At 37.2% G+C, this 21,429-nt stretch overlaps 2 protein-coding genes and 2 long non-coding RNA genes across 9 annotated transcripts in view; 1 reads left to right on the top strand and 3 right to left on the bottom strand.

The window, feature by feature from the left end:
• The window catches only part of LOC111665676 (collagen alpha-1(XIV) chain-like), a 167,274-nt gene that overhangs the window by 115,581 nt on the left and 30,264 nt on the right, over nt 1-21,429 (top strand). For all 4 annotated transcript variants that reach the window (XM_023420750.2, XM_023420751.2, XM_087177840.1 and 1 more), the window contains 3 exons: nt 1,062-1,139; nt 2,235-2,321; nt 2,872-2,925. In XM_023420750.2, the coding sequence (XP_023276518.1) occupies nt 1,062-1,139; nt 2,235-2,321; nt 2,872-2,925 (219 nt within the window). The remainder of the gene's footprint in view (nt 1-1,061; nt 1,140-2,234; nt 2,322-2,871; nt 2,926-21,429) is intronic.
• Nucleotides 3,188-7,289, bottom strand: LOC147818287 (uncharacterized). The gene is made up of 5 exons (XR_015438120.1): nt 7,113-7,289; nt 6,868-6,978; nt 6,215-6,346; nt 5,908-6,050; nt 3,188-4,525 (listed from the first exon to the last, which is right to left on the bottom strand). It is a non-coding gene; the product is annotated as an uncharacterized LOC147818287 (long non-coding RNA).
• LOC147818288 (uncharacterized) lies at nt 8,276-10,719 on the bottom strand. The gene is made up of 3 exons (XR_015438116.1): nt 10,564-10,719; nt 8,848-9,042; nt 8,276-8,757 (listed from the first exon to the last, which is right to left on the bottom strand). It is a non-coding gene; the product is annotated as an uncharacterized LOC147818288 (long non-coding RNA).
• LOC147818289 (CD209 antigen-like protein C) overlaps nt 15,695-21,429 on the bottom strand; it is a 9,357-nt gene continuing 3,622 nt past the window's right edge. The window contains exons 1-7 of one of the 3 annotated variants that reach the window (XM_087177836.1): nt 19,753-20,036; nt 19,375-19,485; nt 18,936-19,034; nt 18,761-18,814; nt 18,321-18,463; nt 17,522-17,634; nt 15,695-16,546 (exon numbers count right to left, since the gene is read on the bottom strand). In XM_087177836.1, coding sequence (XP_087033962.1) covers nt 16,411-16,546; nt 17,522-17,634; nt 18,321-18,463; nt 18,761-18,814; nt 18,936-19,034; nt 19,375-19,485; nt 19,753-19,897 — 801 coding nt within the window. In that variant the 5' untranslated portion in view covers nt 19,898-20,036 and the 3' untranslated portion in view covers nt 15,695-16,410. Of the gene's footprint in view, nt 16,547-17,521; nt 17,635-18,320; nt 18,464-18,760; nt 18,815-18,935; nt 19,035-19,374; nt 19,486-19,752; nt 20,037-21,429 lie in introns of those variants that run through there. The other 2 variants (XM_087177837.1, XM_087177835.1) reach the window with 2 other exon arrangements.

A 21,429-nucleotide genomic window follows, 5' to 3' on the forward strand; every position in this document is an offset into this window, starting at 1 on the left:
TTGCCATGAGACAGGATTATGATTAAAAGCCTTATTTGCAGAGCACTAAAATACCTCAGGACATTCAGTGATTTGTAGCAGTTGCAGATCATTAGTGAGTTTAATCCTGCCATGTGAAATAAGTCTATCACTTCAAATTCTCCTCATATTTTGATGAAAAAGCCCCCTGTTGATTCCCATCACATTTGTTTTAGTCAGGCCACGTCTGTTTTCTCTCCTCTATAGTCACCAAAATTGGATGCCATTGTAGATCCCACAGAGAAAGTTCCTGAATGCATTTTCATTGCTAACTTGATGTTTTATTTTATTTAATCACAAAGTTTTCAGATGTTGACATTGTGACCTGAGAAGTTTCAGGCGGTTGTGAGTTTATCTGTGGCTATTTTCTTCCACAAAAAAGGGAAGGGAGGGTTCCGCCTTTCTATAAAGCTGTCCTTGTATGAGTTTAGCTGCTGGCAGACAGTGGACGGTTACCAATTACTTTCAAGACACATATTAATTTCACATATAAAATACACTGAATCGTGTCATAATCTGGATTTTACCAAGGGCAGAATCAAAAGAATACAACTTTTTGTTGTTTATACAAATTCTATATTTGTTTCTTGATGTGTTTTTTCTTTTTTTGTTGTTGTTTTTTTTTCATTCAATCCAATACAGTTTTATTTGTATAGCACTAGATCATAACAAACATTATCTCAAGGCACTTGAACAGGTGACAGGGTAAGGTCAAGACCTTACAATATTATATAGAGAAACCCAACAGTTCCGACAATGAGTGGCACTTGGCAACAGTGGGGAGGAAAACTCCCTTTTAACAGGAAGAAACCTCGGCCCGCGGCCATCTGCCTCGACCGTTGAGGTTGAGAGCAGAAAGAGGGGGTGGGAGAGAGAGAGAGAGCGAGAGCAGGAACAGTAGTATATACTGTTGGTTGTCATTTTTTTCATTTGTTGTGTCATGTGGGACATGTTTACTTCATTGTAAAGCATACATCTACAGATGTCAAAAGCTCAGTTAGTTTGTGTTATTAACATTTATTGTGTTTTGTCCTCCTCCACAGTTCCAGCTCCAGATCTTTGACATCGTCTGCAGCACTTCATGGGCCAACAGAGACAAGTGCTGCGAACTTCCTGGTCTGGTGAGGTCAAAGTTAATATTTCTCTCAACCCTTCCTTCCTCCAGTTTACTCCTCTGTCTGTACACAGAATAGATGTTAACAACTTAAGAACTGTTGTTAAATGAATTTACTGTATCATTACTAGGATATATAAATTAAGAGTTCACAAAGAAGCACCACAACAAAAATCTCACACTATTGTGTAGAGTACAGTAGCAAGAAAAAGTAAGTGAACCCTTTGGAATCTGTCATTTATGAATAAATTTGTCTTAAAATATGAACAAAAACAATCTATATTAACTAATAACACACAAATCATTAGTTGTTCTTGTCCATACTGAATACATCATTAAAACAATCACACTGTAGTAAGAAAGTGAAGGTCTTGGCTGATGACATCAACAAAAGCTACCTGGAGTCACGAGTTATCAAACCTGGAGTCCAGTCAGTGAAACCAGATTAGTGTGGCTTCATATTTGAACAAACATTCTCTTGGACTCGAGCAGAAGCTGATTTGACTTTGGTCAAAAATTCACACGCTAATTATGACACAATTTAACTCAAATGTTTCTACGGATAAAAATGACTTGATGACATTTTATATCTAAATGGTCAAAGGTCAACTTCACTGTAACATCATAATGATTTGCATAAACACCTCTGGCCATTATTCAACACTTTAACTCAGGAACAGAAGTTGTGACCATATTTCCTGCCGCTTGTCTGATTGCTGGAGGAATACAACCAAGAGGCGTTAATTTTAGTCACATGCTATTTTTTCTAACCTTTTTAATAGGTTTTGTAAATCTGAAAAAAAAAAAAAAAGACCAATGTTTTAGTTTTGAGGTTTTCACATACCAACGATTTGATTGTTAGCATCATTTTTACTTCTGGAGAATGTTTGATCTTTAGGGGTAACCTATTAGTGGAGGATAAATGAAACTGAAATGTACAGTACAGTGACATTATTGTAGAAAATGTCTTGTATTCACATTTGATAAGTATTAATAATCACACTTCCACTTTTTCACTGTATCACATTTCACACCATCCCATTGCCATATCTTCTTTTTATTTTTGTCTTCATGTCAACCTCATCATGCTGTGATCTTCCAGAGGAAGGAGGTAGACTGCCCGGCCTTGCCCAAAGCCTGCACCTGCACCCAGGACAGCAAAGGCCCTGCTGGCCCTGCTGGACCACCAGTGAGCCACACACAAACACAAACGCACACACACATTCTTAGCAGTCACTGACGAAGTCTTGCTTGATACATTTGATCTTACAATGACACTGCCTTTAGATCATTCTGAATAAACATAAAATATAAGTGACACCATTTTTGCATCAGGAGATAATGCGATATGTATTGTATTATGTGTTTTTGCAGCAGCAGTTTAGCAAACAGGCAGAGAGCAACAGCAGGACCTCAGTGCTGAATATATCCGTATTCACAGACTGCAGCACACATTTACCCATGCAGTCACACAGACAGAAAAAGACACACAAACCACCAGCACATCTCATGTTTAATGTGCAATTTGAGTTGCTTTAATTTCATTCCCACTCAGTCTTCTTTTCAATTTTCACTTTAGTAGATTAAAACTCATATTTCTCTTATCTCAGCTTGTTTGTCAGAGTTGGAAGATCAGCTGTCGATCTTTACAGACACACGGGCAGCAGTAAGATGCTGTGAATTTAAATGTGTTGATAGTGTGCTTTTTAAGCAATCCCTGCTACTTGTGTTTCAAACAGGGAGGCCCAGGAATCAGAGGAGCCAGAGGTGATCGCGGAGAGCCAGGCCCAGTGGTAAGTACCATGTCATGACTTTCAACTCTCTTCTATTCGTCTTTTTTGATACTTGGTCTGAGAACAAGTGACAGCATGAAAAGCCACTGCTGTGCAGTCCCCCTCTGGACTTGACTTCTCTTTGTGGGTCCAGCTTCAACATCTACAGAGGTATTTTTTTCCTTTAATTATTAAGGTAGGTCTCACTGAGAGCTAAGCATTCTTTTGCAGGAAAAGCCCTGATCCCACTCATACCCATTCACATCCCAAAAACAAATGAAAGCAGAATGTGCATATTTTACTTTCATAATTCTAGTACACAACTGTTTTCAAATACCACTGTAATGCTACTGGTACACACAACAGCCCTCACACATCTTAAATTCTGTACACTAACATACGAACAAAAGAAAAACAAGGACAATAGTGAACTTTGTCATTAATATTTCAGACACATCTGCTTTAATAAATTCTGTGCAGTGATTGTGAAAATTAAAACAAAGATTAAAGAGAGAACAACAGTAATCTAGAATTTACCAAAGAGAACAGTCTCAGTAACATAATTCAATGTAACACTAGAATGTGTATTTATGATAATATACAAATCAGAAAACACAATACAAAAAAGATTTCAGAGAAAATGGCAAAACACAATAAAATCATGACAAAACAGAAAACACAATGACAAAGCAACAAAACACTGAAAAAAATCACATTATTTAATAAAACTGATCAGCAAAACCCAAAACACATCAACATTTCATAAAACATGACAAAACAGAGAGAAACAATGACAAACTGGAAAAATCACAACAAAGCAGAAAACACCATGACAAAGCAACAACTCAGAAAACACAACAAAACTGAACAAAAAAAAACACATTATTTAATAAAACTGATCAACAAAATTGAAAACACATCAACATTTTAGAAAACATGACAAAGCAGAAAGAAGCCATGACAAATCGAAAACACATTTCGGATGACACAAAACAGAAAAATGATAACATACAGAAACACAAACTATTTCATAAAGCAAATCAACAAAGCAGACAATATAGTAATGTTTTAGAAGAGACACCTCTGAAAATAAAACAAAAAAACTAAAATATCAACTACAAAACAAAGCACACAAGAATCCAGAGGAGACAGAGAAGGTAGGTAACTACTATCTTGCTAGTGGATGCAGTTCACCTCAGTTACATACACTTCTACTTCTACATATAAACACACAAAAAACACACCTCCGTTGTCCTGTCTCTAAAATAGCCCTGCACAAGACAAAACACAACAGGTCGTTATCAATTATTTTCTTCTGAAAACATTTCAGTGAAAAATCAATACTTCAGATGGTTTGAACTCTCAGCAAACACCACAGTGATCTTACATAGCTGTTGCAGTGTCTATTCCGTGAATTAAATGCTTCAAAAAGTAGACTACATTTCAGTTTACCACAGAACAAATCTACGTTTAGATAGGGTAGAGCAGCTCCTGTGATCCCTTCAAGACCTGGTGCGACATTACTTTCCTTCCCCTCCTTCTCCCGGTGTTTCATTTGAAGCATGCCTTAGCCACACAGCTAAGTGTGTGCCTCTTCACCTACGTCTTGTCCGAATATTCTCTGCATATACAGAAAGACAAATGGAAAACATACCACTACTATTATATAACATAGGTGTAATTTGTGTAATACAATACATGAAATAGAAAAGAAAATGTAACTTAAAACACAAATGTGTAAATGTTCATGCCCCAAATAGTTCCTGCTTGACATGTTGATGTTCATTCCTGTGCCTAGAGCATGTGTTGCTAGATATGTTTCGATAGGAAGAGGAGTGAGTGGTTTGGCAGTTTACCATTTTAGTAAGAGTGTGTGTGTGGCAGGTTGTGTTGTGTGCGGAAAAATAACTTTGTCACGTGTATACGTGTATTCATCCCATTCTCATGAACACCACCACTCTAACACCTAGAGAGTATTTGTTCAAATTTGGTACAAACGTTCACCTGGACTCAAGGATGAACTGATTTGTTTTTTTTGCTCTCCATGGTTTTTGAGAGTGTTTTTGTAATCTTGTCTTCAGCAGTCATGTTCCTGTTACAGTGAGGGGACTTGTAGCTGACAAACTATGGGACAGAATTAAGTATGTAAGCACATGTAAGGGATAAGACCAAAAAAATTGTATGCACCATGATTGTGTATGATGTAGGAGCGAATCATGGAGGGCTCTGCATAATCCATTACTATCATGAAATATACAAACTTTGAGGGTATTATCCCACTTATACCAACAAAATGTCATATGTAATTAAATTAAAAATAAATATCACTCTTTGAATTAGATGACTAATCTCATCATTTTCTGAAATATAGTTTCTAGGCCTTGAAACTTCTGCGGTTTGGTGGCTAGGCAACATCTAGTTAAACAGGAAGGGCAGTTTATTTATACATCCTGTCAAGTTTTGAAATCAGGAGAGAAAGATATTACTTTACATACTAGTTCTGTAAGAAGAGAGAAATAGTTTTGCCTTTTTTCACAGACTATTATTTTCATCATATTACAGTTTTCACCCCAAATAACATTATTTGTGACCCAACAAGTTGTAAATTTTGTTTTTTTTTGTTTGTTTTTTTTTTGGGGGGGGGGTAATATTTTGTGAAAAAATGCCTGATTGGGAGATTTTGTGTTCTTAAATTTTGTTGCCTCTGAATTGCTGTTGTGTGTTCACTTTTGTCAGTTTGCTTTCTTAAATATTGTTGTATTTTGTGTCGTATTATAGTATTTGGTCAAACCTACTGGTCCCATTTGGGCTGACCTCACTTCCTTCATGGCTGATAAAAATTTTTCTGAATTCTCAGAGACTAGATTAATCTTATCAACCGCACACATGCAGTAACATAAGATAAACAGCAATTAGGCAACAGAAGTTTTAATATGCACCATTTCATGTCATAGACATGACTCAAATCAAAAATCACACACATTAACATATAGAGGCAGTCACCTGTTTCTCTGTGCTGTTGAAGACCATCAGCTTTCCTCCTCTGATCTCACACTCTTCTTTGATTTCCTTCAAACCTTTACTCTCATTTAATTTATAGTAACAACTGAATCCAGATCTCACCCATCCTGTCGGACAGCGCTTCCCTGAATGTCAAACAAGTATTTTAGTGGTAGATATTGTGTCATTCAGTGTCAGATTGGTAATACCCCACCTATTGTATTTGCTATTTACTCTATTGTATTTGTTACCCTCCCACCCGCAACTGTTGTATTAGAAAATTTGCTATTTCTCTTGAAACCTTTCTTACCTGAATATTTCTCCTTCAGCTGGATTACTTCCTGCTGTGACTGGTTGTAACTGATGCTCAGGTTGTCATGTCTGTTTTTCAGTTGGTTATATGTGGTGCTGAGTTGGTCTTTCTGCAAAATGACTAGAATATCTGGCATTATAAAACAGAAAGCAGAGCGACGTCAAGTCATTAAAATAAACAAGATAAAGTGAACATAATTCCAGAGTAGATACACTTAAACTTCCGTAATGGAAATTTCTCATAATACTTTTTTGCCCTCCACTTTATCATTGTTATTGTCTAAATCATCACATCACATTTCTTTCTTGTCAGCGGTTTTTCCTTAGTTTCGTCTTAGAAGTCACATACTTAGAGAATAGAAACATACTCCTTCAGATTAACTTAGAGACCACACTTTTTTTTACTTGAATTTATGATGCAGAGTAAGCCTTGTTGTAATTGTAGTTCTCTTCTTGCCCATTGACATGAGTTTAGAGTTACTGTTGCTATTCACATGGCTATTAAAAAATTGAGGATGATACCCACTGTTTAAAAGAGAAAAATGATATGATGTGTTTATCAAATTCACAACAAAACTGATAAAAACACAGATACAAATTTGACAGAGGACTTGCAGTATGTCGGTATGAAGTAAACATGTAAGTCCTCACAGCGTATGAAGATTCCAGAAAATATCAGAAGATAAAACACTCCCAGAATCGCTGCAGTAACTCTGAAATATCTTCTTTTCACAACTGAATGATTCCTTTGAGTGCATGGTCCTGAAGTAAAATACAAAATACGAAGAACACATTTTTAAAGGATCTTTGACTTCATTGCTAGACCTTATTTCCAACGTGAACAATTACATACGTTTACTTTTTACAGTATTCATTTGCTGTTATTTCATGCTTACCAGTTTTCTGTAGCCCACTATTGGTGTGATGGTCTTCATTCTCTTGGATCTCCACTCTTTCACTCATCTCACTTTCTCGTCCACTATATCTCACATTCAAATGTGGAGCAGCTTGAATATCTGTGGACATCTTGCTGAACGAACTGAATGTATCTTTGACCAGGCTTCACTGGTTGACTGTTTTTCTGTCATGCAGCTTTCATCAAAGATCAACAAGGAAGTGATAGCAAGGCATACCACAAACAGAGATACACAATTATATGCATTGCTCTGATGAAAACTGCATTAATACAGTGTCTTTTGGCTCACTTACTTAGCCACTTACTTACCAACTGATGTTACAGTAGCTGAATTATTACATGGTTCATTGTCAGGGTTAATGACACAAACTGATACATCAAAGACACCTATTATTAGGTCATCCCGGCAGCTGAATGGTTAAGGCACACTTTTCTCAAATAGTTCCTCCTTGTGTCAAACAAAATCACTGGTTCATTAATATGATCCAGGTTTTAAGGTTTCCTGTGCCAGACCCTCACAGAACAGTACAGATCATACTCTTTTGCCTAATGCCCTAACTATGCACGGAACCTTCTGGCTCTAAAAAAAAAAGTTTTGGTAACCCCATGTTGGGACATGATCCATGACACATGTGCTGGAAAAAATCACAAGTGCGTGGTATGAATTTGCAGCGCATGTGTTGTCAAGTTGATGAAGATATTTTCTGAATTTACAGCATGTTTGTGTCTTTTCATGTGTTTTCTTAAGCTCTAGTGCGCTGAGCTCTCAGGGCCACCATAGCTAGGTGTTCCTGATAAAGTGACATGTAAGTGTACAGTGAAATGGTGCATAAAAGTTACGTTGGTTACTGCCAGACCTGGGCAATATCAAGAAAACCAAATAATGTACCAAATTTCTATATAACTATATAGTAAAGTTATAATGTTTCAGATTTCACTGAATCTTACTGCAGCTTGTCAGATCTTTAAAATACAGTTTCAAGCTGTATCACATTACTGTAACTAAAATCCCATTTACTGTTAGTTGTTATACTCATTCTCCATTCTAGTCAATTTATTTTCTGCTACAGCATACCTTAAATTAAATTTACCATGACCACAAATAAACATAGAGGAACTCGTGAGCTTTCATTAATAGTTGTTCACTTTGGTATATTTTATTTGTAAGGAACTGTAGACAATATCAGATCAGATGTTGCCATCTCGTGTATTTATCAGAATTAGCTTAAGCAGATCATGTCGAGACCATAATTTTAATGACAGAACAATATTAAACATATGGGCCAGGATGCATAAAAAAAGGAAAACATTACATCTAATACACTATATACACAAGAAGGGTGTGATAGGCAAATAAAAAGAGACGGTATAATGCAGAATAAAATACAGAGTCAGTGTTTACAGACTTTATTAGCTTTTCTACATTTAGCGTCAGTCAACAGTGGCTTAGTAAAGGAAGGTGTTCTCTAAGAATAGATTTCTGATGACTGATCTCTCCAATCTCTCCATGTATTTTGTGGGAAGCGGCTTTGACAGTTGGCACCAAGGTTCCCTCTTCATCACTGCTAACATGAGAGCACCAAACTAATAAGGTATCCAAGGACATGGATTTCCATAAAACTCTCCTACATTGGAGACAAAAACAAAAGAAAAAGTCAAGTTAATGTTGGATTGACAAGACTGTTAAGATCTGTTTGTTTAACAACCAATCTTACGTTTACGAGAACTCCTGCAGTTCTGTAGTTCTGTCTCTAAGTTGGCCTTTTTTTTATTCAGGAGGTCATATCTGGTCTGTAGCTCGTCTTTCTCTTGAGTGCAATTGATGTTTCTAATCTGTAGGTCGGTCAGATTGATATTGAGCTGGTCTCTTTCTGCCAACGCATTTTGTTTTTCCAACGTGTCAACAGTATCTGGTGAAAACAGAAAAAAAACAAAAAGCTGATAAACAAAATCAAATCTTTCAAAATAATCAATTCCCAGTCTCTGTTGGAGCTAATTTAGGAAGGTGTTAATTCAACTGCCTGATCATTTTGGAGCCTGCAGTTTGTTTTACTGTGGAACTGTATTGAATTGAAATGTGTGTTATACTTGCAGGTCTTTCCATTGACTTGTCCACTCCATTTAAAGCAATGAAGATAGAAACACGGAAACACATCCCTCTAAAATAGTTCCAACAAAAACTGAACATTATGACCTTCATGAAGGAGGATTCATTATAGTTCTGTTGTTTTGGACTGCATTAGTTTTAGTTAGGTGATCCTGATAAAGCAGTAACTGAGTGTAATAGCTACTAGCTTTATCATATTTCAGTGCAATATGATGGTTTCTGCCAGGCTTAACTTTTTTTCTCTTTTCTTTATTTCTTTTTGTTTTTCAATTTCCAAAAGAGTTGATAAAGAGGGTTGGGAAAGACAAACAGTATCACAGGACAAAAGTGACATGGCATTTAAACAAAAATATATAGACATTCAGCGCTACAGTTCTGGCAGGTGAGATCTTAACAGCAAACCAAGCAAAAGAAAAAAAATTGAAGACAGGACTTAGGGCCCCATTTTAGTCACACAAACAACAACCAGCGCAAAGCTGTAGGTCTTGGATTCACAGGCAGTTTCGGCCGAGCACGCCTGCTTTTTTGTTCAAGTATGAGCAGCAGCACAAAGTGCAACGGATTTGTGTGAAGTAGATCAGAGGGATTGGTGATTGATAAATACACTTTGCTCCAGTAGCTCTGAAACAGCTGAGCCGATCACAATGACGCGTGACAACAATAGCTCAGAAACTGGAGAGGAGAAAGACATTTCCAGGAAATCATCCTGCTGTCAGAATGGAGCAGAGTGACATGAAGACAGAGCCAGAAGAAATATACAGCCAGAGACAGATGGTGTTTTTTTTAACATTGCAATTAGTAGAAAATATTTCATGAAAATTGCTTGGTAAGTGTATTTAAATTATCGTTTTAGTTCAACACTACTTTTAATATATTACGTATTATAATTAGTGACATTATATCCTACAGTTTTAAGGGTTTTTTTTTTTTATTTATTGACTGTATGGGGTAGTCTGGTGTGAGTTGAACGTGTTTTAATTAAGGTGACATTCCTGCCTTAACCACTTTAAACCATCATTTTTTTTATGCAAGTTTAAGTGCATTTACTGGTTTGAGAGTCTTTATTCTCTTATTATTTCTGCACATTTGCTCCAAGCGTTTAATTTGCTCTTTGTAATAAAATTAACAAACTGACAACAAGTGACTTTGCAGCAGAAACAAAAGTGGCTCCAGGATGTCTATTCTTAGTGAGATTGAAAGACCTGCTTCCCGCCAAACGCCACAATGAGCAGCAAAGAGGATTACAAGGTCAAGATAATACCAAACAGCTGGAGCAAAACATAGAGCCTGATACGTTATGATAGAATAAAAAGCAAATCCTCACAGCGCATGAAGATCCCAGCCAGTATCAGAAGATACAGCACTCCCAGAATGCTCATTGTGGCAGTATGCTTGCAGTGTCTTCTTTGAGTGAATTGAATGTGTGCAGACATCTTGAGAGGTGAAAGAACTTGAAACAAAGTGCAGCTATTCCTCAATGTTTGTTCCTCTGTGAGTTAGGCAGCTTTTAAGAGAGGGAGCATCGAGGAAGCAGCAGCAAGACAAACCACAACTACAGATAAATGCTCACGTCATGTGTGACTATGTGGAAGAAAAAAAACACTACTTCTATGATGTGAAATTGTCTGCAATCTGCAAGTTCAAGCATTTTCACACATAAAGACACCGTTTAAGGTGTTAAGCAATCCAGAAAGGTGGGCTTACCTGATTCATTCCAGGTACGAATCTCAATTATTAAAATGAATGTGCTCGCCCTGCTGGTTACTAGAGCAACCTTCAGACAGCTGTTTTCAAATACATCTGGAATGGGAAGCATCCCCTCATGAGGTCTTCCACTGTCCAGCAGGGAGGATTAGACAGAGGCTTGACAGTGCCCAGCTTCAAAATGTATCACTGGTCTTTCACTCTCAGACCACTTGTACACTTACACTGTACAGGGATCTTGTTGCAAACTAAGGAGATAGGCAAACTAGAATTAGCCTGTAAATGAGGTAGAACAATGGTTATTATTCTTGCATATGTTCTTGTCCATGCACCCCCAATCCCCAAAATTACCAAAACTAGCTTTGCATTTGTTTCACTTTCCTGGAGTAGGTCCACACAGGCAGGTAAAAATAAGCTTCAGCTAACTCCAGGAGTATCAGAGAATAAAGAAGACAAAGCAGTTTTAGCAGCAAGAGACTTATTAATGATCAAAGTAAATCTAGATATGGATAACCTGAAATTTACCTTTACTATATAAAATAAATTTCAATAAAATTTCAATTAGGCAAATAACTTAACCCTAACACCACACACTCCTCTGCCATCAGTGAATACAGGAAATCTATTTCTCACAGATCCAGCTTTTATAAAACATATCATGACGTTCACTTTGTATCCATCTTCCTTGACGATTGCAGAATCCAGCATAGGACGAGAGCGTGGGATCTTTCAACTCTCCTGTCGCCCAGAACCTGTCAGACAATAAAATAAAACATTGTTTTAATCTGATCAGAAACTCCTAATTATTTTCACATTGAAATATACTTGACTCTCATGTATTATGAAAAGTGGAAACCGGATTTATAGATGATCCATCCATTCATTAATTCCACTGAAAGTTGCTCTGCTCTACTTACAGACATCAGTTAAATGGTTGTCTATGAGGCTGAATGCTTTGTGGGTTGCAGGGATTTTGTTGCTGTGTCTCTGTTGGCCAGGAGGAAACATTAGTTGTAAAGCTGCTAATACATCCCTTGGATTAATGATCATATTCAGCTTTTTCCTTCATATGTTCTTATCATTAATAAATATCAGAGAAGAAGCAGGTCGTCCTTCATGCTGAGCTAAAGTTAAAGAAAGTTTGTATTCTTCCACCGCTATTGTTCTGAAAAGTTCTGAAAAATTTGAACGTGTAACTGTAACTTAAATGAGTAACTAATTTGGTGCAAACGTGTTTTAAAATCTTACATACCTCCCCTGAGTTCTCCCTGGAACCGGTTGTAAGTGTTCAGATTGTTGTATCTCGTCTGCAGCTGGCCTTTTCCTAAAATGACTAAAATATCCAGGGAGAAAAACAAATAAACAAGAAACATAGCTTCAAATCTTTGTTCTTAAACTAGAGGCAGAACTGATTTAGGTCTCATGCATGAATAAACATTGTTGTCACACTTTTAAACTGGAATTTAGTTATTTGCTGTTACTACTGTCCTTTAACCTACCATGTGGGCTGAGCTATCTAAGGATGTTTTAACTTGTGTATAACAGACTTGCTAGCTGAAACATCAAGCAAGCATGAGAACAGTAGCATGTAATTCTGCTTAAATTAGATGAAAGGGGATATTCTGAAGAGGTTATTTAGGCTAGTTGTACATTTTGCTGTTAGATATGCTATTTATATACTGTATAAGGACAAGTCCAGACTCACATGCTGTACATTGAAAGAATCAACATTTAGTTAACTCTCATCATTCCTCCTCTCAGAACTGACGATAAGGTAATCTCCTCCTAACATGACTATAATGTTAAAACTCCACTGTCCACTATAGTCCCTGTCTAGTGTAGCCAGTAGAGATCATGCACATCTGAAACTTCTATTGGCAAAGCCAGCTTCATTTTGGCTCCTTATCTTATTTATTTAATGTCAGTTGTTATTAGACCTAGTGGATAGAATTGTAATAATACTGATAATAGACATATCGTATGGGGAATGTCAGCCAGTGTGTCATGTATTAAATGCGAAAGTTCCAAAACCTTGTGCGACCACTTTGCCAAAACTGCTTCAAAGCCTAGCTCCGTTCCTGGGGGCTGGTTACGAACATAACAATCTAAACTGTGCAAGGACACCACTGGAGAAAAATAAGTGGAGGCTAGTAATATTACCAGCCCATAACATAATTTAATAATGCTACAAATTATTACCTATTACATAAGACAGGCCTATTCAACTGGCGGGCCAACTCCAGCCCGACAATGAAGTCCAACAGACCCACAAATCAGTTGTTTAATTACAAATACATTTTAGCTAAAATAAATCCTCTAAATCACAGAGAAGCTCGAATAATGCAGCAGCCTTCTTGGTAAACTGTTTCACCAGTCCCAGGCAGTAACAGCAGTGTCTGTTTTTTTCTTTTTAACTGTGTTGGATCAATAACCTTGCAACTCCAGTTTGGTGGGGTTTTTTTGTTTAGTTTTTTTTTTACTTTTTTACATCAGCTGTGTCACAGTCATTGGAAACCATTTAGACAAACTATATAAACATGGGAGTAAAACTGAAAATAGATATGTATTTTCTTTAGTGTGAGAGTTTAGAGATAAAAATGTTTTCTCTCAGCAGCAACATCAGCATGTGTTGTTAACAGATGCCTCACATGCACAGAAACACCCACACACTTACAGAAAATGGAAATCTCATTTACTTCCTGTTGCCTTACAGTGAAACTTAAACTGTTTAATGAAGTTAAGATTTGACACTTGATCAGTTAAAGCAGATATCAATATCTTGCCTTGGATCAAGGTATTAGACCATCCATCTGTCCAACCATTGTTTAACAACAACATACTCTCACTAACGTAGGGCAGATCGCCATGAAAATGTTTGTGATGACACCCGGACGTTTCCATTACTGCCACCATCAAGCCAAATCGTTCAGTGGTCCAAGAGAAACACCATAATTTAATGGAGTGATGAAATTCTTAAAACTCCTTCATGCACAGTGGATGAACCTTGTTCTCTTCAGACACTTTATGACCTTTCCTCTAGCTGTAGTCTTGGGACAAACTGTTTGTATTTAGTTTCATTACTGTTAAAGCTCTGAGAAGAGCAGAGAGTCTACAGTATATCTGTTTCTTCTAACTTGTTATTTTGTAATGTCATGATCATTTTGCACTTGTGAATAATGCAGTACACCTCATTATCTCATGCTTTTATTGTGTACAGTAGCTTTTAAGGGAGGGGGGAGATCAGGGAAATTACATGCAGAGAGGATCTTTGACCAGATTCATTACATCACAGTTACATGGCACAAGACTGCAAGATCACCAGGAAACTCTTAGATCTCAGATCTGTTTCTCACAGATCCATTGTTTGGATCCGTTCTTCGCGTGAGTACATCCTTGTACACCAATATAGGCTGTGGACCTGTCAACAAGGATTTCGTCCACTACTACCTGCCAGGCTCTGAACAACAAGAACCACACTGTTATGGTTACAAGCCACAAACACAATGGATTGTTGCTATGAGATCATTCATGCAGGTCTTGTGCTTGGAAACTCATAACAAAGTGAATTCTGGACTGTCTCTCCAATTGAGCTTCATATTTAGTTTCTTGTTGTCTTTCAGCTGGTGTGTACGCTACAGAAGAGCTTCTGAAAGTAAAATTAGATTGTTTTAATTCTTTTTAAATTCCTTTTGAATAGAAAGATAAATAGAAGTCATGATGAAAAGCTTTGATTTGACTTTATTCTGTCACTATGCAGAGATTGATGAACTGTAATATGGGCCGGGACATAATTAAAGGCTAATTTAAGAAATTGATTGGTAAAAATCCAACTATAATTTCTTTGTTACTCTTCACATCTGGGGCGCTGTGGCCCACAGTCACATATTATATATTTGCTGCAGTTATTTTTTTCATACCTTACATCATATGTCCACTGTTTGAGTTGCCTGTCACCTGAACAGAACCTTTGAAACTTCCTGTCAGAATCTTTCAGAATAAAAGCTCACAGTAGCTTGAAATAAAGCATGGCTGCAAAAAGAGAAAAATAAAGTTTTCTCATGCTTTGAAGACGAAGTGATTCTGTGGGTAAATGTTGCTGCCATGATGGAGATGTATTTTAGCACCAGGTGGTGTGCAGGCTACAGCGCAGTCTGCAGTGTGATGTGTGACAGTTTGTGTCTGTCATTCACTCTCAAACATGGATAAACGTATATAATACACATTCTTCATATGGGCATAGGTTCTCTATTTGCACATCATAACTAAATGTCGGACTGTCAGTCTGATATTGTAAGATAAAAAATAAAAAAGATAAAATAATGATATGTCAGGCAAGATATTATTGCTGTGGGGACGGTTTTTGCCTGCAAGCCAGAAGTTGCCTACCAATGTCATATAATGTGTCATCATTTTTATCCACTTCATCTGTTCAGGGTCTTAGGATGAAACCTTTTATTCTAATGTACTCTATCATTGATTCATCATGGTCCACTCTGCACTACAGCTGCTCACAGTTGCAGTCATTGTTGAGTTGCACCTACAGATTTCTGTCATTCAAGTTGATCTTAACTGATTAGTCTCAGGTTATTGATGCTTTCACGATTAGTAGGACTTGCTTCGCTGGTTTTGATTTTTAATGAATCATTTTGCCATCAGGTCATTTATATGTTTCTGCTCTAATTGAATGACTTGAAGGTCCATTCATTGGATTTGGAAAACCTTTGAAATAGACAGATAAATAGAAGTCATGATGAAAAGCTTTGATTTGACTTTATTCTGTCATTATGCAGAGATACACTCAGCAGCAGCAATGTGCACATACATGTGAATACATTTGTTAAAGCCTGCAGAAGAAAGAAGCAGTTACTGACACAGGAAACTTGATGTGTGAACTGTACAGTTATTAATATTTTCTTTGGTAGAGGAACTAACTTCTTCAAGAAGTTCTGATGTTCAGTGATAAGAACTTAAATGGTAAATTTTCAATGTTGGTGTTGTAACATAGTGTGTAGCTAAAGCAGATAGTTTGTTGTCCACTGTTAACACTGACAAAAAGAAAGCCACATCATACATTACATAATAATTGAATAATCCACTTCATCTGTTCAGGGTCTTCAGATGAAACCTGTTATTCTAATGTAACCTATCACTGATTCATATATTACGTATACGTATTCATGGATTCACAATTAGCAGGACTAGCTTCGCTGGTGTTTTACATTCCCGGTGAAGGTCCTCACAGGTAGGTAAAAACAAGCAGCTGCTAACTCCAGGAGAACCAGAGAAAATAAAGAGGACACACAGAGTAGTTTTAGCAGAAACAGACTCATTAGTGAACCACGTAAATCTAATTAAGGATAACCTGAAATTAACTTTCATTATAAAAAATAGCTGTCTTTCATCTCATGTGAGAAACCACTTAATCCCAACACCACACACCCCTCTGCCTTCAGTGAAAGCAGGAAATCTATTTCTCACAGATCCAGTTTTTGTGAATGTAACTATGACTTGAATCATGAAATCCTCTCCATTTTCCTTGTTGATCACAGAATGCTACATATTCCCAGTCTGCTTGATGTTTCAGCTGTTCTGTCGCACCAAACCTGTGGGACAAGAATATTATTGTTTTGAAATGAGCTGAAACTCCTATTTTTTTTGACATCGAAATAAATTTGAATCTCACTTTAAATATCTCTATTATTTTCAGTCATTAGTTTTCAGAGAATTTTCAGACACATCAAAACATGAGAGAGGGACAGGGAGGAGGGCGGAGGAGATGACCTATAGTGACCTTTGTCTATGTCCAGCTTCATATCGTCATCGCAATACTGAACAGTGTTATTGCACATGGCCAATTTTCCTCATATGGTGCAGAACTACTGGAAACCAGACTAAGAGATGACATGGATTTGTTCTTTTCCCTGACAGTTGTTTGCTTTGCTCTCACTCCAAAGACGTTTTCTTGCTTCCTGGTCTGATAACAGTTTTACAGACAGCAGTTTTAAATGGTCGTCCTTGAGGCTGAATACTTTGTGGGTTGCAGGGATTCTTGTGGCAGTGTGTCAGTTGACCAGGAGGAAACATTAGTTGTAAAGCTGCTCTCTTAATACATCTGTGGGACTGATGCTCATATTCAGTTTTTTCCTTCATATGTTCTTATCATTTAAAAACACCAGAGAAGAAGCAGGTCGTCCTTCATGCTGAGCTACATTTAAACATTTTTCTTCCACCACTTTTGTTTTGTCAGAATGATAAAGACAAATTTATCACACAAATTCAATAAGCTGAACTGTCCAGAAAAATGAAGTCATTGTAACTGGAACTCATCACAAACTGTAAACGAAGAGAGTTCAAGTCCAGCTGTTCATTCAAACAGTGATTTTACCTTTTTACTTTCTTTCATTGATTCAATATCTGGTGTCTGTTAATAAAACCAACACTGACAAGGTGATTTTAACATGTGATACTGTCTTAACACATGGTTGTATTAGTTTCCAACAATGACTTTGATGCCAATAGCAAAAAGAATTAGTAGTTTACAGGAACAAAAAGTTACAGAGAACAAAAAACTGTCTCACGTTTGTGTCAGTGGTGATCCGTCCACCCATTCCCATGTGTATCCTCGGTTTTTCTTCGTTGATGTTAGACCAATCCAGGACTCTCCATTGTTATTCAGCTTTGTGACAAACTCCTGACAGTTGACAAGAGACAAAAATCATTTCTCTGTTTATAATTCTGTTGTAGTAAAGTCACCTTGTAGACCAACATTTAACAGTTAACTTTTCATTTCATTAAAATGTGTCTTAAAAGGAAAATAAAGATGTTTTCAGGCCTTCCAGCCATTTAGAGTTGTTTTCATTAATATTTAAAGTCAGCATTGCATTTTTTCTTTCTCCAATCTCTCTGCCCCTTTGGATTCTCTTCATCTGGAAATCTATGAATCAGTAGAGAGTTCAGTAATTTCTCTGATATCTTCTAACAACAACTTCACTAGATGAAAGAACAGAGGACCTTCTGGTTATACAGGTTCTTCAATGTTCATCCATGTTTGTTCAAGTCTTCAATTTCCATCAAAAAACCAGTCTGTGCTTTTCTCTCAGACGAGACATTTTGAAAATGTCTCTCTGCTAGTAGTTCTAGCAGAAACAGACTCCTAAGTTAACCAAGTGAACCTAAATAAGGATAAGCTGAAATTTATTTTCATTATACAGTTTAATGAATACAACTACTCCTTAACATAGATGTTTATCCAGGCAAATAAATCCATCCAAGTCAAGACAGGAAACAGGTCACAGACTGGCAGCAGGTGAAAAACACAAGTAACACATCACTAGCTGTTACATCAACAATCACACACACGTTAACAAACACACTGACCTGTTCCTCTCTGCTGTTTATGATCACCAGATCAGCTCCTCTGTCCTGACAGTCTTTCCTGCTGTCATCCCAACTTTTCACCTCAGTGGATTTAAAGTAACAACTGCATCCAAATCTCTTCCATCCTTCAGGACAGCAGTTCACTTATTGTCAAACAAGTGTTTTAAAGACAGAATTCAGGTCAGTCAGAGTAACATTGATAAGACTTGTAATGTCATTGTTAAGTTTCTGACTGCCACCTTTCACTTTCAGCTCGTTTACTTTATAAGTACTATTGATTTTCACTCAGGTTTTGTAGCTTGTGTAAGTGATAGTCTCTAACAGAGAAATCCTCATAGAAAAACAGTCCAACACCATGAAAACAGTAGAAGGAAAAGTAGAGACATGGTTAAGTGAAATCATGTGAATTGTATAATACTGGTATTTGTTACTTTTCTCACCTTCGATTATTTGATTCAGCTTCTTTACTTCATCCTGTAACTGAGTGAAGTTGACTGCGACGTATTAAGAAAACAAGCAACAGAGGAAACACTAAAACATTATCAAAATGTTACGCTTAATAGACAGTGAAGTTGGATCCTGTGTAATATAGTATTTGCTTATTTGTTTGAAAACCTTTCATTCGTAAGAGTTTTCCTTGGAGCTGGTTGTAACTGTCGCTCAGGTTGTTGTGTCTGGTCTCCAGCTGGTCTTTTTCTAAAGTGACTAAAATATCTGTTGAGAAACAATAAAACAAGAACCACATCAAAAATATCTAATCAATCGGATTTTTAAAAAATGCACCATTAAGTGACATCCTGTGAATTATTGAATGTCACTGTGACACTTGTTGACTGGAATTTAATTACAGGCTGAGGGAAGCGCTGTCCTTCAGCCTGCTGTGTGTACAGCTCACTCAGGGTGTGGTGACTAGTGGGTAACTGATGTGCAAGCTGACATATCAAGTAACAAAAAGAAGCAAAAACAATCAGGACTGCAACGTGAAAGCATTTTACTTCAAGAGGATTTAATGTGGGAAATAACACATCTAATGTTATGTAATAAAACTCCTCACAGCGTGTGATGATCCCAGCCAGTGTCAGCAGACACAGCACTCCCAGAGACACTGTAAAAGCTCTGGACCAGCTTCTACTGACAGCTGGAAGGTTCTTCTCAGTGTGGCCTTCTACAGAAGCAAAATACAAAGAGGATACATTTTCTTTAAGCATTTCTGTGGGACTTGTTTGAACTGTGGAGCTTTTCTTTTCTGTCACTTCACCTGTCTGATGACAGCAATGACATTTGAACTCAGGTGGCACCAAATGACACCAAGTGACCTGATGATGACTCAGACGAGTTCTTCATGCTCGTTTTGCAACATAGATTTAAGATCCCAACACACTAATACTGAACATTAGCCTTTCCTTGGCAATAGTCATGATTTCATACTTACCAGCTGTTTGTAACCAAACGCCAGTCTGCTGCTCTCCGTCCTCAAACATCTCCACATGGTTTTTCTCTCTTTGTCTTCTGTCCTCTTGGACTCCTCTGATATATTTCACCCTCAAATCTGACTCAGCTTGAATATCTGTAGACATCCCGATCAGTGGAAAAGCTAAAAACTGAGTGAACTCGGTTTTGACCAGTCGTCACTGCTTGTCTGTTTCTCTCTGAGTCAGGCGGCCTTCAACAGAGAGAAAGGGAAGTAGCAGCAGAACAAACCACAAACACACAATTGTTGATTTTTAATGAAACATTTCTCCATCACGTCATTTATATGTTTCTGCTGTAATTGAAGGACTATAAGGTCCATGCATTGGATTTGGAAAAGCTTTTAAATAGACAGATAAATGGAAGTCATGATGAAAAGCTTTGATTTGACTTTATTCTGTCATTATACAGAGATACACTCAGCAGCAGCAATGTGCACATACATGTGAATACATTTGTTAAAGCCTGCAGAAGAAAGAAGCAGTTACTGACACAGGAAACTTGATGTGTGAACTGTACAGTTATTAATATTTTCTCTGGTAGAGGAACTAACTTCTTCAAGAAGTTCTGATGTTCAGTGATAAGAACTTAAATGTTAAATTTCCATTGTTGGTGTTGTAACATAATGTGTAGCTAAAGCAGATAGTTTGTTGTCCACTGTTAACAGTGACAAAAAGAAAGCCACATCATACATTACATAATAATTGAATAATCCACTTCATCTGTTCAGGGTCTTCAGATGGAACCTGTTATTCTAATGTAACCTATCACTGATTCATCTTTGTCCACCCTACAGCTGCAGACAGTTGCAGCCGCTGTTGATTACATATTTCTGATTCACAATTAGCAGGACTTGCTTCACTGGTGTTTTACATTCCTGGTGAAGGTCCTCACAGGTAGGTAAAAACAAGCAGCTGCTAACTCCAGGAGAACCAGTAAAAATAAAAAGGACACACAGTAGTTTTAGCACAAAATGACTCATTAATGAACCAAGTAAATCTAATTAAGGATAACCTGAAATTAATTTTCATGATAAAAAATAGCTGTCTTTCCTCTGATTTGAGAAACCACTTAATCCCAACACCACACACCCCTCTGCCTTCAGTGAAAGCAGGAAATCTATTTCTCACAGATCCAGTTTTTGTTAATAGTGACCACGACTTGAATCATAATATCTACTTTGTGTCCATTTTCCTTGTTGATCGCAGAATGCTACATAGTCCCAGTCTGTGGGATGTTTCAGCTGTCCTGTCCCCCCAAACCTGTGGGACAAGAATATTATTGTTTTGAACTGAGCTCAAACTTTGAAATAAACTTGAATCTCACTTTAAATATTTCTATTATTTTCAGTCATTAGTTTTTAGAGAATTTTCAGACGCATCAAAACATGAGGGATTATGGGTATAAATCTGGTCACAAATGCATTATGAAAACTGCACCGATAAATTGTATTTTCATCCCCATCGCGATATGAACATGTGCAATAAACACATCGCTAAAGACTGACTGAAACGCCATGAATTAGAAAAAATACTTTCTTTTAAGTCACACTGGGTTTTCAAGGCGCAGCGCCTGAGACAAATGAACCAGAAAAAAACTGCAGCCTCTCCTCTCTCACACACAGCAGACAGAAGAGAGG

This window comes from Seriola lalandi, unplaced genomic scaffold (genome assembly GCF_002814215.2).
Source record: "Seriola lalandi dorsalis isolate HSWRI2012SDOR001 ecotype SW California unplaced genomic scaffold, Sedor1 jcf7180002054657, whole genome shotgun sequence".
Taxonomy (NCBI): Eukaryota; Metazoa; Chordata; class Actinopteri; order Carangiformes; family Carangidae; genus Seriola; species Seriola lalandi.